This window comes from Mesoplodon mirus, assembly GCF_964341445.2.
Source record: "Mesoplodon mirus genome assembly, chromosome: X".
Lineage (NCBI taxonomy): Eukaryota > Metazoa > Chordata > Mammalia > Artiodactyla > Ziphiidae > Mesoplodon > Mesoplodon mirus.
Window position 1 is genome coordinate 62,405,224 of NC_138981.1, and position 17,558 is coordinate 62,422,781.

Below are 17,558 nucleotides of genomic sequence, written 5' to 3' on the forward strand. Positions count from 1 at the left end.
AAAACATAAATGGGACCTAATTAAACTTGAAAGCTTTTGCACAGCAAAGGAAACCATAAACAAAATGAGAAGACAACCCTCAGAATGGGAGAAAATATTTGCAAATGAAGTGACCCACAAGGGATTAATTTCCAAAATATACAAACAGCACATGCAGCTCAATATCAAAAAAAAAAAAAAAACCAAACCAGTCATAAATGGGCAGAAGGTCTAAATAGACATTTCTCCAAAGAAGACATACAGATGGCCACGAGACACATGAAAAGATGCTCAACATCACTAATTATTAGAGAAATTCTATCAAAATTACAATGAGATATCACCTCACACCAGTCAGAATGGCCATCATCAAAAAATCTACAAATAAATGCTGGAGAGAGTGGAGAAAAGTGAACCCTCTTGCACTGTTGATGGGGATGTTAATTGGTACAGCCACTATGGAGAACAGTGGAGGTTCCTTAAAAAACTAAAAATAGAGCTACCATTTGATCTAGCAATCCCACTCCTGGGCGTATATCTGGAGAAAACCGTAATTTGAAAAGATACATGCACCCTGTGTTCATTGCAGCAGTATTTACAATAGCCAAGACATGGAAGCAACCTAGATGTCCGTTGATGGGTGAATGGATAAAGATGTGGTACATATATACAATGGAATATTACTCAGCCATAAAAAAGTACAAAATAGTGCCATTTGCAGCAACATGGATGGACCTAGAGATTGTCATACTGAGTGAAGTAAGTGAAAGACAGGTATCATATGATACTGCTTATATGTGGAATCTGTAAAAAAGGTTACAGATGAACTCATTTACAAAACAGAAGTAGAGTCACTGATGTAGAAAACAAACTTATGGTTACCAGGGGATAAAGGGGGGCAGGGATAAATTGGGAGATACACACTACTATATATAAAATAGATAACTAATTAGAACCTGCTGTATAGCACAGGGAACTCTACTCAATACTGTGTAATGGCCTATATGGGAAAAGAATATAAGAAACAAAGGAGTGGATATATACATATGTATAACTCATTCACTTTGCTGTACACCTGAAACTAACACAACATTGTATTAATAAAAATAATTTTTAAATAATAATAAAAAATTTAAAAAAACAACCCAATTTAAATAAATGGGTCAAAGATGTTAATAGACCCTTCACCAAAGAAAATATACAGATCAAAATAAACATGAAAAGACTTAATGTAAAAAACAAATGCAAATTTAACCATCACTGTGATACCTCTGCACACCTATTAGAATGGCAAACTTCTGAAACACTGACCATACCATATTTTGGCAAGGATGTGGGGCAACAGTAACTCTCCTTCATCGCTGGTGGGGATTCAAAATGTTGTAGCCACTTTAGAAGACAATTGGCAGTTTCTTAAAAAGTAAACATACTCTTACCATAAAATCCAGCAGTCACGCACTTTGACATTTACCTGAAGAGTTGAAAACTTAAGTTCACACAAAAATCTGCACATGGATGTTTATAGCAGCTTTATTCATAATTGACCAAATATGGAAGAATTAAGATGTCTTTCAGTAGGTGAAGGAATAAGTAAGCTGTGGTACATTCAGAGAATGGAATATTTAATTCTAAAATGAAATGATATATGAAGCCATGAAAAGACATGAATGATTCCTTCATATGTGCATATTGTAAAGTGAAAGAAGCCAGTCTGAAAAGGCTATATAATGTATGATTCCAACTATATGACATTGTAGAAAAGAGAATACTATGGAGAACGTGAAAGGATCAGTGGTTCTCAGAGGTTGGGGTGGGGTGGAATGAACATGTACAGCACAAAAGATTTTTAGGGCAATGAAAATGCTCTGTATGATATGTTAACGATGGATATATGTCACTATACATTCTATGTACCCATAGAATATACAACACTGAGAGTGAACCATAATGTAATCTGTGGATTTGGGTGATTAAGATATCTCAGCGTAGATTTGTCACTTGTAACAAATGTGCCATTCTGTTGGGGGACATTGGTAATGAGGGAGGATATGCATGTGGTGCAGCTTGTATATGGGAAATCTCTAGTCTCTCCTAAATTTTGCTGTGATCCTGAAACAGCTCAAAAAAATAAAATCAACCATAGGGGAAGAAACAAAAAGAAGAACAGAGAACTACAAAAACAAAAAGGAAACAAGTAATAAAATGGCAATAAGTACATACCTATCAGTAATTACTTTAAATGTCAACAGACTAGATGCCCCAATCAAAACACATAGGGTGGGACTTCCTTGGTGGTCCAGTGGTTAAGACTCTGTGCTTCCACTGCAGGGGATGTGGGTTCGATCCCTTGTTGGGGAACTAAGATCCCCCATGCCACATGGCACGGCCAAGGAAAAAAACACACATAGGGTGGCTGATTAGCTATAAAAGCAAGACCCATCTACATGCTGCCTACAGAAGACTCACTTCAGAGCTAAAGACAGACACAGACTGAAAGTGAGGGGATGGAAAAAAGATATTTCATGCAAATGGAAATAAGAAAGTGAGGGTAGTAATACTCAGACAAAACTTTAAAGGGTATAACAAAAGACAAGGGCATGATAATATGATAAAGGGATCAATACAATAAATTATACTTATTAACTATATGTACCCAATACAGGAGCATCTAAATATATAAAGCAAATATTAACAAACAAAAGGAGGAATTGGCAATAATATAAGGCAAAAGAAATAAAGCAAAAATAAACAAATGAGACCTAATTAAACTTAAACGCTTTTGCACAGGAAAGGAAACCATCAACAGAACAAAAAGATGACCTACTGAGTGGGAGAAAATATTTGCAAATGATATGACCAACGAGGGGTTAGTATCCAAATTATATAAACAGCTCATACAACTCCATTTCTAAAAAGCAACCCAATTAAAAAATGGGCAGAAGACCTGAACATTTTTCCAGAGAAGAAGATCTACAGATAGTTAATAGGCAGATGAAAAGATGCTCAACATTGTTAAGTATTAGACAAAGGCGAATCAAAACAACGAGATACCACCTCACATCTGTCAGAATGGCTAACCTCAAAATGTCTGCAAATAACAAAAATTGGCATGAATGTAGAGAAAAGGGAATCCTAGTACACTGTTGGTGGGAATGTAAATTGGTGCAGCCACTGTGGAAAACAGTATGGAGGTTCCTCAAGAAACTAAAAATAGAACTACCATATGATTCAGCAATTCCAGTCTTGGGTGTATATCCAAAGAAAATGAAAACACTAATTCAAAAAGATACGTGCACCCTAGTGTTCATAGCAGTACCATGTACAATAGCCAAGATATGGAAGCAACCCAAGTGTCCATCAATAGATGAATGGATAAAGAAGAGGTATATATACGTGTGTGTGTGTATATTATACACACACACATATGCATACACACACACAATGGAATATTAGCCATAAAAAAGAATGAAATTCTACCATTTGCAGCAATGTGGATGGACATTATGCTTAGTGAAATAAGTCAGACTGAGAAAGACAAATACTGTATGGAATCACTTATATATGGAATCTAAAGATCAAAACAAATGTACATAGCAGAACAGAAACAAACTCATGGATGTCGAAAACAAACTAGTGGTTATCAGTGTGGAAATGGAAGTGAGGAGGTGCAAGGTAGGGGTATGGGATTAAGAGATATGAACTCCTATGTATAAAATATAGAAGCAACAAGACATATTGTATAACACAGGATATATAGCCATTATTTGGTAATAACTTTTAATGGAATATAATTCATAAAAATACTGAATCACTATGCTGTATATGTGAAACTAATATGATAATTGTAAACAACTACTTCCAAAAAAAGTAGAGTATGAAAAAAATCTTATTTTTCAAAAGCAACATGATTAGTTAGTGATCATGATGTGCATTGGTTATTTATGTAATAATTTTTGGAATAAAGCAGTAGCAGGAATTTTTTTTTTTTTTTACTTTACCTATTTACTCAGTTTATACATTATAGTAACTAAAATTTGACTGGTGTTATCTGAAGACAGGTATTATTTAACTAAACCCTGGTAACAGAAATTTGTGAATATTGGAACCATGCAAAGAGTGCATTGCCTGTAGGAAAGTAAAATTATAGTGAAAGTTTTGCTGAATCTGTGTGCTGAAAGCAACAAAACATTGCCCAAATAACTGATGCAAAAAAATTATTCATCAGTTGAAAACACCATATTCTTAATTCTCCCAAATTGATCTATATCTTTAATGGCCATCCTAATTAAGAATAAATTAGGATATTTTTCTAGATATTGACAACATGATTCTAAAATTTATGGAATGGCATAGTCATTGAAACAGCCAAAATAATTTCAAAGTAGAAAATTATAGGAAAGAAGTGCACAATTTCAAATCTTAGTATACTAAACTGTAGTCATGATATCAGTCTGATTTTAGTCTAAAGATTGAGCCATCAATTAATAGAATAGAGGAGAGTTTACAAGTGGGCCCAAACAAATATGGTCCATAGATATTTTACAAAGTTTTGAAGTTGATTTGATGGAAGTATGTTGTCATTTCAACAATTGATGCTGGTAATGATTTCCCATGTATATAATAAAAAATTGACCTCAATGTAGAAAAGATTAATGCACTTTATAAAAAATTAACTCAATGCTGGTCATATGCTAAATTTAAAAGAAAATACGTCTATTGTGCTTTTAAAATAAAACACAAATTTTCTTTCCATGGACTAGGCAATGAATTTGTGGATAGGACACCAAAAGCATTATCCATAAATGAAAAAATAGGTGAATTTGACTTCATCAAAATTATAATTTTTCTCTCAAAGGAAAGTGCTAGGAAAATGAAAAAAATAAGTCATAGAGTGGAAGAGTATATTTCAAGCACATTTATGTAACACATAACATCTATCTAGAATATATGAAATGCTCTTAAAAGTTGACAGCGTTAGAAGAAGTAACCCGGTTTTTTAAATGTGCATAAGCTCAATAGATCTATATAAAGCATTCGTCGATATCGAACTCCTGTTCATATTAAAAACATCTCAGAAACTAAGAATAGAAGGTTTCTTTCTCAACCAGATAATGTGTATCTAGAAATAACCTACAGCTAACATACTCAGTGACTGAGTACTTTTCCTCTGAATTCAGGAATGAGACATGAATGTCTACTCTTATTTCTTCTATTTGACATTATCGTAGAAATTTTATCCAGATTAATTAGGTAAGAAAAATAAATTGCATTTAGATTGGAAATGAAGCACAAAAACTGTATTCACAGATGAAATGATCTTGTGTGTGGAAAATCCTAGGTAACCCACAGTACATAATTAGACCTAATACATGATTTCAGAAAGATTGCATGATATAAGATAATATAGGAAAATGAGCTATATTTCTGTATAGTCGCAATGAATAATCTGAATAAATAAATAAATAAGAAAACAATTCAATTTACAATAGTATCCAAAAGAATAAAATGCTTAGACATAAATTGAACAAAATAAGTGTAAGACTTTTACACTGAGAACCAGAAAAACCACATTGCAAGAAATTTAAGAAGAACTGAGCAATATGAAAGATACCTCATGTTCCTTAATTGGAAGAATTAGTAATGTTAAGATGGTGTCATCAATGGAATTATGTATCCCTAAAAGATAGGCTAATATTCTAATCTCTGCTTTCTATGAATTTGACCTTATTTGAAAATAGGGGCTTTGCAGATGTCATTAAGTTAATCTGCGATCATACTAGGGAGATTGGGTTTTTAATCCAATATGACTGGTGTTATTAGAAGAGGAAAGGGCACACAGAGACAGAGATACACAGGGAAAATGTCATGTAATTACAAAGGCAGAGATTAACATGATGTGTCTACAAGAACAGGAGCACTAAGGATTGATGGCCACACCAGGAGCTTAGAGAAACATTGAATATGTTCTCTCCTAGAGCCTTCACAGGAAGCACGACTCTATGAATGCTTTGATTTCAGACTTCTATCTTATAGAACTGTGAGATAATTAATTTTACTTGTGTTAAACTGACAACTTGATTTCAGACTTCTAGTCTCCAGAACTGTGGAAGAACTAATTTTTCTTTTGTTAAGCTTTCCAGTTGTTGGCTTTTAGGCAGCTATAGGCAATGAATACAATTGACAGTAGTCCCCAAATTGATCTAGAGATTTAGAGAAGTCTCTATCAATGTCCCAGCTGGCATTTTTGTAGAAATTGGCAGGCTGAGTCTAAAATTCATATGGAAATATGGATACAGAATAGACAAAGCAATTTTGAAAAAAACACATTAGAGAACTCATATTTCCTAATTTTAAAGCTTAGTACAGAGAACTAGTCATTAAGACCTCATTGTAAAATTGTATGGATAGATATATAGGTTATATAGGCATATGGGAGGACGGAAATGGAAAGTCCACAAGTATACCCACAAATACATGATTAATTGATTTCTGTCAAGGGTGTCAAGCCACTGCAGTGGGGAACAACAAAATCTTTTCAACAGATAATATTGGGACAAGTGGATATCCACATACAAATGAATAAATTTGGTCCAGCGACTTCACACTTTGCAAAAATGAATAAAATATGAATCAGAAACCTAAATTTAAATGCTAACATTGCAACTCTTAAGAGAAAACATAGTTGTACATCTTTGCGACCTTGGATTTGATACTAAGTCTAAAGTACAAGCAGCCAAATCAAAATACGGTAACTTTTGTCCTTGAAGAGATACTATCAAAGTGAAATAAAGTACAATTAAAAGCATGAAGTACTGATACATTGTACAAAATGGAAGAATTTGAAAATACTATTCAAATGATGGAATCCAGACCCAAAATGCACCATATTGCATGATTCATTTATGTGAAATGTCTACGATATGAAAATTTATAAAGACAGAAAGTAGAGAGTTGTTTTCAGAGGCTAGAAGGAGTGGTAAGTGAGAAAGTAAAAAGTTGAATTTTATTGTATATGAATTATATCACAATAAAATAAATGTGCAAAAGATGGAAGTATACTTTTTCATTAAAGTGATATATAAGCAAATGGAAAAATACTTAGCATCACTTGTCAGTAAGGAAATGCCAATTAGAAATCACTGTGGTATCAATAAATCTCTACTAGAATGGCTGAGTAAAAAACCCCAGCATTTCCAAGTGCTGCTAAAGATATAGAATAAGTGGAAGTCTTAAGCTTTGTTTATGAAATGGAACAGGTACTTCGTAAAAGCAGTTTGTCAGTTTTTTATAAAATTAAACCTATATCTATGCTATAGCCAAGCAGTTGCTCTCATAGTTATTTATCCAAGTTGAAATAATAACCTTTGTTATCATATAGAACTATTCATTAATGTATACCTTCACAACATAGCAGCTTTTTTGTCAGCCCAAACTTGAAAGAAGTTGAACGGCCTCCAACAGGGTAGTGGATCAATAAAATGTGCTACATCCATTTAATGTAGTATTACTTCACAGTAAAGCATAATGAATTATTAATACATTTAACAATATAGATGAATCTCAAATGGATTTTGTTAATGTATTCAATAAAAGAATCCATACTGAAAATGCTGACATACAGATGATGTTTCAGCATACACCAAGTATAGTAACACAGAAGAAATTGATCTTTTCCTGAGATTAAGTGTGAAATGATGGGGAACAAAGAAGTGTTTTTTTTTTCTTTTGGTTACAGAAATGTTTCCTGATGCTTGGTGCTATTTAGATGAGTCAGTGCATTTTTAAAATAATAAACGTGGACACCAGAATATAAACATTTTACACAGATTTTAAAATACATTTTAAAAATTAAGGAAAGCCATTTTCTTCCTCCATACCATGCTGTCCTAATTTTTATTGTTTTGTAGTTTAAATCTTCTAACTTTATAATTCTTCTTTGGTAACATCTCAGTAGAGGAGCCAACAACTTATTCTTTTAATGTGCCAGATGGTAAATGTCTTAAACCTGTGGACCATATTGTCTCTCTCACAGTGCTGAACTCTACTGTCATGTACAAAGCATGTAAATTGATGAGTACAGATGTGTTCTAATAAAAATTTGTTTACAAAAACAGGCTGTAGTTTGATGTCAGTGTAGATGGGGGAATAGAGAACATCAAATATCTGTCCCATTTACAGAAATAAAAAGCTTCTAAATACTGTCAGAACAAATTTTGAACTACCGTATGATCCAGCAAATCTACTCCTGGGTATATATCTGAAGAAATGAAAACAAGAATTACAAAAGATACATGCATCCCAATGTTCATAGCAGCATTGTTTACAATAGCCAAGATAAGGAGGCAACCTCAGTGTCTATCAACAGATGAATGGATAGAGAAGATGTGGTATATATACAGTGGAATACTACTCAGCCATAAAAGAGAATGAAATTTTGCCATATGCAGCAACCTGAATGGGCCTAGAGAATATTATATTTTGTGAAGTAAGTCAGAGAAAGACAAATACTATATGAATCACTTTGCTGTATACCTGAAACTAACAGAATATTGTAAATCAACTGTACTTCAGTAAAAAAAAATAGATTCAGATGGTGTTTGAAAATTTGAAGAGATCTATATAAATAAAGGGACTGAACAAGTAACCAAAATATAAAACCAGTCAGTAAAGACCTCTGTCATATGCCTGCAGTGGTACATTCTACCAAATATTGTGTTGATAATAATCACTCAAATTCTTAAAAAAAAATGGAGGGGCTTCCCTGGTGATGCAGTGGTTGAGAGTCCTGCTGATGCAGGGGGCATGGGTTCGTGCCCTGGTCTGAGAAGATCCCACATGCCGTGGAGCGGCTGGGCCCATGAGCCATGGCCGCTGAGCCTGCACGTCCGGAGCCTGTGCTCCACAATGGGAGAGGCCACAACAGTGAGAGGCCCATGTACTGCAAAAAAAAAAAAAGGAAAGGAGGGAATACTTAGTTATTCTCTGTGTCCACATTACTCTGACACCAAAGCCAAGTAAAACCATCAAAAGAAGAGAAAATTAATTACCAGTATGTTTTAGAATATAGATTCCAAATTTTTTCCAGAAAACTCTACAAAAAAGAATCCAACATCATATTATCAGAATTATACACCATAAATAAGTAGAATTATTGCCAGTAATACAAGGATAATACATCACAGTAATGTAATGAGGGAAAGAAACCAAAGCATCATCTCAGTTGATACAGAGCAAGAATTTGATACAAACCAACAAACCTTTCATGATTTCAGAAAAGAAAAAAAAAAGTGAATTAGGAATAGGAAATTTCTGAACATGATAAATAGCATTTATGTAAAACACATAGCTAATATCAGTGTCAAATGACTGCTTTTCTCCTAAGATCATCAGCAAGACAAATGTACCTGATTTCACCATTGCTGTTATATATTGTACTCGATATTGTAGCTACAGCAACTAGGCTGGAAGAAGGAATGGAAGGCATAGTAATTGGAAAGTAAGAATTAAAACTCTTTTTATATTCCTATTATGTAGAAAATTCCAAGGAATTCACAGAAAGTTTCTAGAGATAATAAGATCAGCAAAATTAAACCATCAGCACTCAAAATTATTTGTATTTCTGTAGCTAACTACAATCTGAAAAGGAAATTTAAAAATTATTTTAAAAATCCATGTACCATAGTATTCAATAGAATAAAATGCCTAGGAATAAATTTAGCCTGGAGTTGAAGTATTTGTTCAGTGAAAACTGCAAAACTTTGCTGGAATAAATTAAGGAACATGTAAATAGATGGAAAGACATCCTGTGTAAATGTATTATAATACAGTATTCTTTGTGTGTGTGTGTGTGTGTGTGTGGTACACGGGCCTCTTACTGTTGTGGCCTCTCCCATTGCGGAGCACAGGCTCCGGACGCACAGGCTCAGCGGCCATGGCTCACGGGCCCAGCCGCTCCGCGGCATGTGGGATCCTCCCGGACCGGGGCATGAACCCATGTCCCCTGCATCGGCAGGTGGACTCTCAACCACTGCGCCACCAGGGAAGCCCTGTAATACAATATTCTTAAGATGTCGTATAACCCATAGTGATCAACACATTCAGTGCAATTCCTTTCAAAACATGCATAGCCTTTTATGCAGATATGGAAAAGCTGGTCCTCAAATTCATATGTAATTGCTAAGGTTTGTGAGTAACCAAATCAGTCTTGAAAAAGAGCGAAGTCTGAAGACTTGAATTCTGATTTCAGAACTTACTGCATAGCTTCATTAATCAAAAATGATACAGTCCTGGCATAAGTATATACATATTGACCAACGAAATAGAATCGAGTTTCTAGAAATAAACCCATATACCTATACCCAGTTGCCTATTGATAGGTTTCCAAGATCATTTAGAGGAATGAGTAGTCCCTTCAACAAATGGTGCTTGACAGCTGGATTTCCACATGCAGAGGAATGAAGCTGAACCCCTACCAACAAATGGAGCTTGGACAAATGTACTCAGCAATGAAGATGTACCATATACAAAATTAACTCAATGTGCATCAACATCCCAAATGTAAGAACTGAATCTCTGTAACTTTTAGTAGAAAGCATAGGAATAAATCTTCATGACCTTGGATTTGGCAGTGGGATATTAGATGTGATATCTAAAGTCTAAGTAAATAAATAAATAATAAATATATTAGATGCTATCAAAAATCAACACTTTTGTGCATGATAGGACATTACCAAGGAGGAAAAAGGCAACATGCAGAAGATGAGAAAATACAAAGCATATGCCCAATACGGGTCAAGTATCAAGGATGTGTTATGTATTAAAAACAAAAAAACAAAACTCTTACATCTCAACAAGTAGACAACCCAATTAAAAAATGGGCAAAAACTTGAAAAGACATTTCTTCAAAGAAAATGTATAAATGGACAAAAAGCACATGAAAGATGCTTCATATTATTTGACATAAGTGAGGTAAAAGCAGAGCCATGAGATAATTTCATATCCACTAATGTGTTTGTAATTTTAAAAGCATGAAAAAGAAAAGTGTTGGCAAGAATATACATAAATTGAATCTTGTCCACATAGCTGGTATTTAAAATGGTTCAGCTGCTGTGGAATACAGTGCAAAATGTCTACAGAGACAATGAAATTTTGGTATATGCCTACATTGGAGTATTATTAAGCCACAGAAGTCATGAGGTACTTACAACATGATAAATTTGGATGAACCTACAAAGCATTATGCTAAGTGAGTGAAACCAGACACAAAAAGTCACATGTTATATGATTTCATACATATAGACATTACTTTGAGAAATAATTTTGATTATTTGCTGCCAGGAACTAGGAATAGAGGGAATGTGGAGAAACCGCTTAATGACTATAGGGCTTTACTTTGTAGTGATGAGAATGTTTCCTACTAAATCATGTGAATGTGCTAAATGCCACTTTAAATTGTTATTTTTAAGTTATGTGAACGTCACCTCAGGAAATTATATTTTTAAAAATCTGCCAGTGAAGAAGCCCAGTACTAAGTGGTTTCACTGGTGAATTCTTCCAGATGTTAAGGAAGAATTAATACCACTTTTCAGCCTCTCTCCAAAAATACAATTGAGGGAACATTTTAAAATTCATTTCATGAGATAACATTTCCATGATACCAGTGTCAGACAAACACAAAGACAAAACCTATGGGTCAGTATACCTTATGAATATAAATGCCAAAAACCTTAAAATACTAGTTAAAAATTGTGACAACATGCTAAAAGGGATTATACACCATGAGCAAAATGGGATTTTGTTTCCAGAATTGCAAAGATGATTTACCATACATAAATCAATCATACCATATTAATAGTAGAAAGGAAAAAAATAACGTGATAATTCATTTCAAAGAAAGCATTAGACAAAATATATACCCGTTCATGATATACAAAGCTCTACAAACTAGGAATAGAATGGAATTTCCTCAACATGATGAAAGGCATTTATGAATACCATGTAACATAGTTAAAGGGGAAAAGATGGCTGTCTCCTTATGACCAGAAATAAAACTAGGATGCCTCTTGTATTCAATTTTGCACTAAAAGTTTCAGCCAGAACAATTAGCCAAGAAAAAGAATAAAATATATCAAAATTGGAAATGAAGATGTGAAATTGTCTCTATTCTCATGATATTGTCATACATACAGAAAATCCTAAAGAATACATGCAAAAAACTATTAGATCTTAAAAGAAATTCAGCAGTGTTTCAGAGTATACAGAAAAATCAGTTATATTTTTGTGTACTAGCAATGGACAATACATAAAGGCAAATAAGCAATTCCATTTACAATATCATAAATAATAAAATATGTAGGGTACATTTATTCAAATAGATGTGAGACTTGTAAATTGAAATCTACACAACATTGCTGAAAGAAATTTAAAAAATGGAAAGACATCCTGCGTTCATTTATTGGAAAGCATATTTAACATGCCATCAGCCCATAAAGCAATATACAGATTTAATGTGATCCTTATCAAAATCTCAACTGCCTTTTTTCCAGAAACGGAAAAGCTGAACCTAAAATAGGTGTGAAATTGCAAATAACCTTAATAGCCTAAACAATCTTGAAAACTATAAATTTGGATGATTTACACTTTTTTCAAACCATAACAAAGCAACAGTAATCTTGAACAGTATGGTATTTGTGTAAGGATAGACATATAGGCCAATGTCACAGAAATGAGAGTTCAGAAATACAACTTATGGCTAATTGATTTTCCAGAAGATTGCCAAGACCATTCAATTATGAAAGAGTAGTTTTAGCAGATGGTCCTTTGACAACTGGAGATCAACATATAAAAGAATGTAATTGGACTTTTAACTCATAACCTTTACAGAAATTAACTCAAAACCTATCAAAAGCTAAATATACAAGCTAATACTGCAAAAATCCATAATTGAAAATATATAGTAAAATTTTCTTGATCTTTAATTTGGCGATCAATTCTTAGATATGACACTGAAAGTAAAATCATCAAAAGAAATAATAAATTACAGTATACCTCATTGCAGTTGGTTTTATTGCACTTTGGGTACATTGTGTTTCTTACAAATTTAAAGTTTGTAGCAACCCAGCATTGAGCAAGTGTATTGATACCATTTTTCCAACAGCATTTCCTCACTTTATATCTCTGTGTCATATTTTGGTAATTCTTGCAATATTTCAAAAATTTTCATCATTATATTTGTTATGGTGATCTGTGATCAATGATCTTTGATGTTACTATTGTAATTGTTTTAGAAAACCACATACCACATCCATATAAGACGGTGAGCTTAATCAATGTTGTATGTTTCTAAATGCTCCACTGACATGCCGTTTTCCTGTTTCTTTCCCTCTCCTCAGGCCTGTCTATTCCCTGAGAAACAACAAAAATGAAGTTAAGCCAGTGGATATCCCTACAGTGGCCTCTAAGTGTTCAAGTGAAAGGAAGACTTGCACATCTCTCACTTTAAATCAAAAGCTAGAAATGATTAAGCTTAGTGGGGAAGGCATGCTGAATGCCTGCACAGGCCAAAAACTAGGCCTTTTGTGCCAGTTAGCCAAATTGTGAATACAAAGGAAAAATTCTTGAAGGAAATGAAAAGTGCTTCTCCAGTGAACACATAAATGATAAGAAAGCAAAACAGCCTTATTGCTGATACTGAGACAGTTTTAGCAGTCTGGATAGACAAACAGACCAGCCTCAACATTCCCTTAAGCCAAAACCTAATCCAGGGCAAGGCCCTAGCTCTCTTCAATTCTATGAAGGTTGACAGAGATGAGGAAGCTGCAGAAGAAAAATTTGAAGCTAGCAGAGGTTCATTCATGAAGTTTAAGGAAAGAAGCCATCTCCATAACATGAAAATGCAAGGTGAAGCAATAAGTGCTGATGTAGAAGCTGCAGCAAATTATTCAGAAGATCTGACTAAGATAATTAATGAAGGTGGCCACACTAAACAACAGATCTCCAGTGTAGACAAAACAGCTTCTATTGGAAGAAGTACATCTAGGACATTCATAGCTACAGAGGAGAAGTCAATTCCTGGCTTCAGAGGACAGGCTGACTCTCTTGTCAGGCTAATGTAACTGGTAACTTTGAGTTCAAGCCAGTTGTCATTCACCATTCTGAAAATCCTAGGGTTCTTATTAATTATGCTAAATCTACTCTGCCTGTGCTCCGCAAATGGAACAACAAAGCCTGGATGAAAGCACAGCTGTTTACAACATGGTTTACTGAATATTTTCAGCCTACTGTCGATACCCACTGCTCAGCAAAGAGATTCCTTTCAAAATATTGCTGCTCATTGACAATGCACCTGGTCACTCAAGAGCCCTGGTGGAGATGTACAATGAGATTAATGTTGTTTTTATGCCTGCTAACATCATCCATCCTGCATCCTGTTGGTTAAGGAACAATTTTGACTTTCAATTTTTATTATTTAACAAGTACATTTTGTAAGACAATACCTGCCATAGATAGTGTTTTCTTTGATGTTTTGGGCAAAGTAAATTGAAAACCTTCTGGAATGGATTCACCAATCCAGATGTCATTAAGAACATTTGTGATTCATGGGAAGAGGTCAGAGTATCAACATTAACAGGACTTTGGAGGACATTGATTCCAGCCCTCATGGATGACTTTGAGAGGTTCAAGATGTCAGTGGAGGAGGTAACTCCAAATGTGGTGGAAATTGGAAGAGAACCAAAAATTAGGAGTGGAGCCCAAAGATGTGACTGGATTGCTGCAATCTTGTAATAAAACTTTAATGGGTGAGGAGATGCTTCTTATGGATGAACTAAAAAAGTGATTTCTTGAGATGGAGTCTACACCCATTAAAGATGCTTTTGAATATTGTCCAAATGACAAGAAAGGATTTCGACTGTTACACAAACTTACTTGATAAAGTAGTGGGAGGGTTCGAGAGGACTGACTCCAATTTTAAAGTTCCACTGTGGGTAAAATGCTACCAAACAGCATTGCATGTTACAGCGAAGTTGTTCGTGAAAGGAAGAGTCAGTTGATGTGGCAGACTTCACTGCTGTCTTATTTTAAGAAATTGCCATAGCCACCTCAGTCTTTAGCAACCACTACCCTCATCAGTCAGCAGCCATCAACATCAAGGCAATATCCTCCACAAGCAGAAAGATAACTACTCACTGAAGGCTCAGGTGACAGTATTTTTTAGTTAAGGTATGTACATTGTTTTTTAGGCATAATGCCACTGCATACTTAATAGACTACAATGTAGTGTAAGTATAACTTATTTTCACTGGGGAACCTAAAAATTCATTTGACTCAACTCAATTTACTGTGATATTTGCTGGAACAATACACTCACTATCTCAGAGGTATGCCCATAGTTGGACTTTATCCAACTTACCAAACATGTGCACCATAGCACACTCTGAGGGAAGTGAAAAGACAGCTCACAGAACGGGAGAAAATACTTGGAAATTATGTATTAGAACTTACTAGCATGGAGAATATGTAAAGACCACTTCCAACTAAAAAATGGAAGAAAAGTACAATTTAGAAATGCACCAAGGACATAAATATTTCTCAGAAGTTAATATACCAGGAGCCGTAAGTACATGAAACGAATTTTAATATTTTTACTTGAGAAATTCAATTCAAAATAACCATGAGTATCACTTAACATTTTGGGTATAAAATGAAAAATGGAAAATAATAAATGTTGCTAAGGATGTGGAGAAGTTGGGATTTTTGTTCTTTGTTATGGGGGATGTCAAATAGTGAGGCTACTGTGCAAAACAGTATGGTGGTCCCTCAAAAATTTATAGAATGCCTGTGACCCACAAATTCCACACAAAGGTATATTCCTCAGTTAAAGGAATATTAATGTTCAAGTAGAAATTTTGTATGGAAATATGTAAAGGAATATTAATGTTCAAGTAGAAATTTTGTATAGAAATATGTATAGCCACACTATTTGCCATAGTAAAAGGGTGTGTAAATGGAATAAGACCCTTATGTGTCTGGTTTCTTTTACTTAGCACAATGATTAAGAGGAACATACATGTCATACTGTGTATCCATAATTCATTCCTGTTTATAGATGAATAATATTGCAGTATATGGACATACTACTTTCTTTACCCATCCGTCACCTCATGGTGATTGGGACAGAAAACATTTGAAGAAATAATAATAATGTTTGGTGAAAGACATAAATGTGCAGATTCAATAAGCATTGTGACCTTGAAGAGAATAAACCCAAATGCATACTGATAACACAATGTAATCAAACTGATGAAAGCCAATGATGAAGAAAAAATTTTGAAAGTTCCTACCAAAAATCAGTTTATTATATATAGGGTAATGGTAATTTGAATAAATAACTGTATTTCTTACCAGATACTACAGAGTCCAGAAAATAGAACATCTTTAAAGTGCTGAAGGTAAAATTAACCCAGAAGTCTATAACTAGGAAAAATATCATTTTAAATGAATTCAGGATTATTCTCAAATGAAGGAAAACCTAGATAATTTTTTATCACAAAAATGCTCTAAAAGAAATGATAATGGTTTTCTTCAGGTAGTGACACCAGAGAGAAACTTGGTACTTCAAAGGGATAAAGTTTGAGCAAGTAATGGTAAATATCTGGGGATATACGATAACTGTTTTTCTCCTAAACCCTTTAAAAAGTACATGACTCTTGGAAACAAGATTATGACATTGCCTGAGAGGAATTTCAATGTATTTAGATGTTAAATTATGGTAACAACATAAAGTAGGTGTTGGGAGGTAATTTTAGCACAGGGCAGGTTTTTGTTTTTTTTTTTTTATTTTTAGGTATTTTCAATTTATTTTATTTTTATTTATTTTTGGCTGTGTTGGGTCTTCGTTGCTGCGTGTGGGCTTTCTCTAGTTGCGGCAAGTGGGGGCTACTTTTCATTGTGGTGCGCGGGCTTCTCATTGTGGTGGCTTCTCTTGTTGCAGAGCACGGGCTCTAGGCACATGGGCTTCAGTAATTGCAGAGCGTGGGCTCAGTTGTGGCACACGGGCTCAGTATTGGTGGTTCGCAGGCTCTAGAGTGCAGGCTCAGTAGTTGTGGTGCACGGGCTTAGTTGCTTCACGGCATGTGGGATCTTCCCAGACCAGGGCTCGAACCTGTGTCCCCTGCATTGGCAGGTGGATTCTTAACTGCTGTGCCACTAGGGAATCCCACAGGGCTGGTTTTTAAATTTATTGTTTTGCTCTATCCAAATAATAATGTTTCCTTCTGTGACAGAGGATGGCATGACACTTTGCAATCTCTTAAAACATTTAGAATATCCATTTTGAGAAAAAAGGTCCAACAAGCCTTGTTTGTCAGATGAAGTTAGTATTTTTTAATAATACAGAAACATTAGCCACAGGGTAATCTCATCTTCACTTTGAAATGTTGCAGCTTTCCCTCTCTGGGAAACTTTATCTCCTGCTCCACAACCTGAAGCAAAGCTTCAGTGAAAGCACCATGGGGTGCTTAATTCATTAAGGTTCCTCTACCTATTCCTTGAATGCAGTCAAGTCAGCTTCAACTCATTGG

At 34.5% G+C, this 17,558-nt stretch overlaps 1 protein-coding gene across 8 annotated transcripts in view; it reads left to right on the forward strand.

Annotated features, from left to right (window-relative positions):
* Nucleotides 1-17,558, forward strand: part of LOC309797042 (uncharacterized protein) — a 123,233-nt gene that overhangs the window by 77,886 nt on the left and 27,789 nt on the right. For 5 of the 8 annotated variants that reach the window (XR_014292531.1, XR_014292532.1, XR_014292533.1 and 2 more), the window contains one exon: nucleotides 13,371-15,198. Coding sequence is in view for 1 of the 8 variants with exons in the window: in XM_082610434.1 (XP_082466560.1) it covers nucleotides 15,520-15,591 (72 nt within the window). In the remaining 7 variants the exon portion in view is untranslated. The other 3 variants (XR_014292536.1, XR_014292537.1, XM_082610434.1) reach the window with 1 other exon arrangement.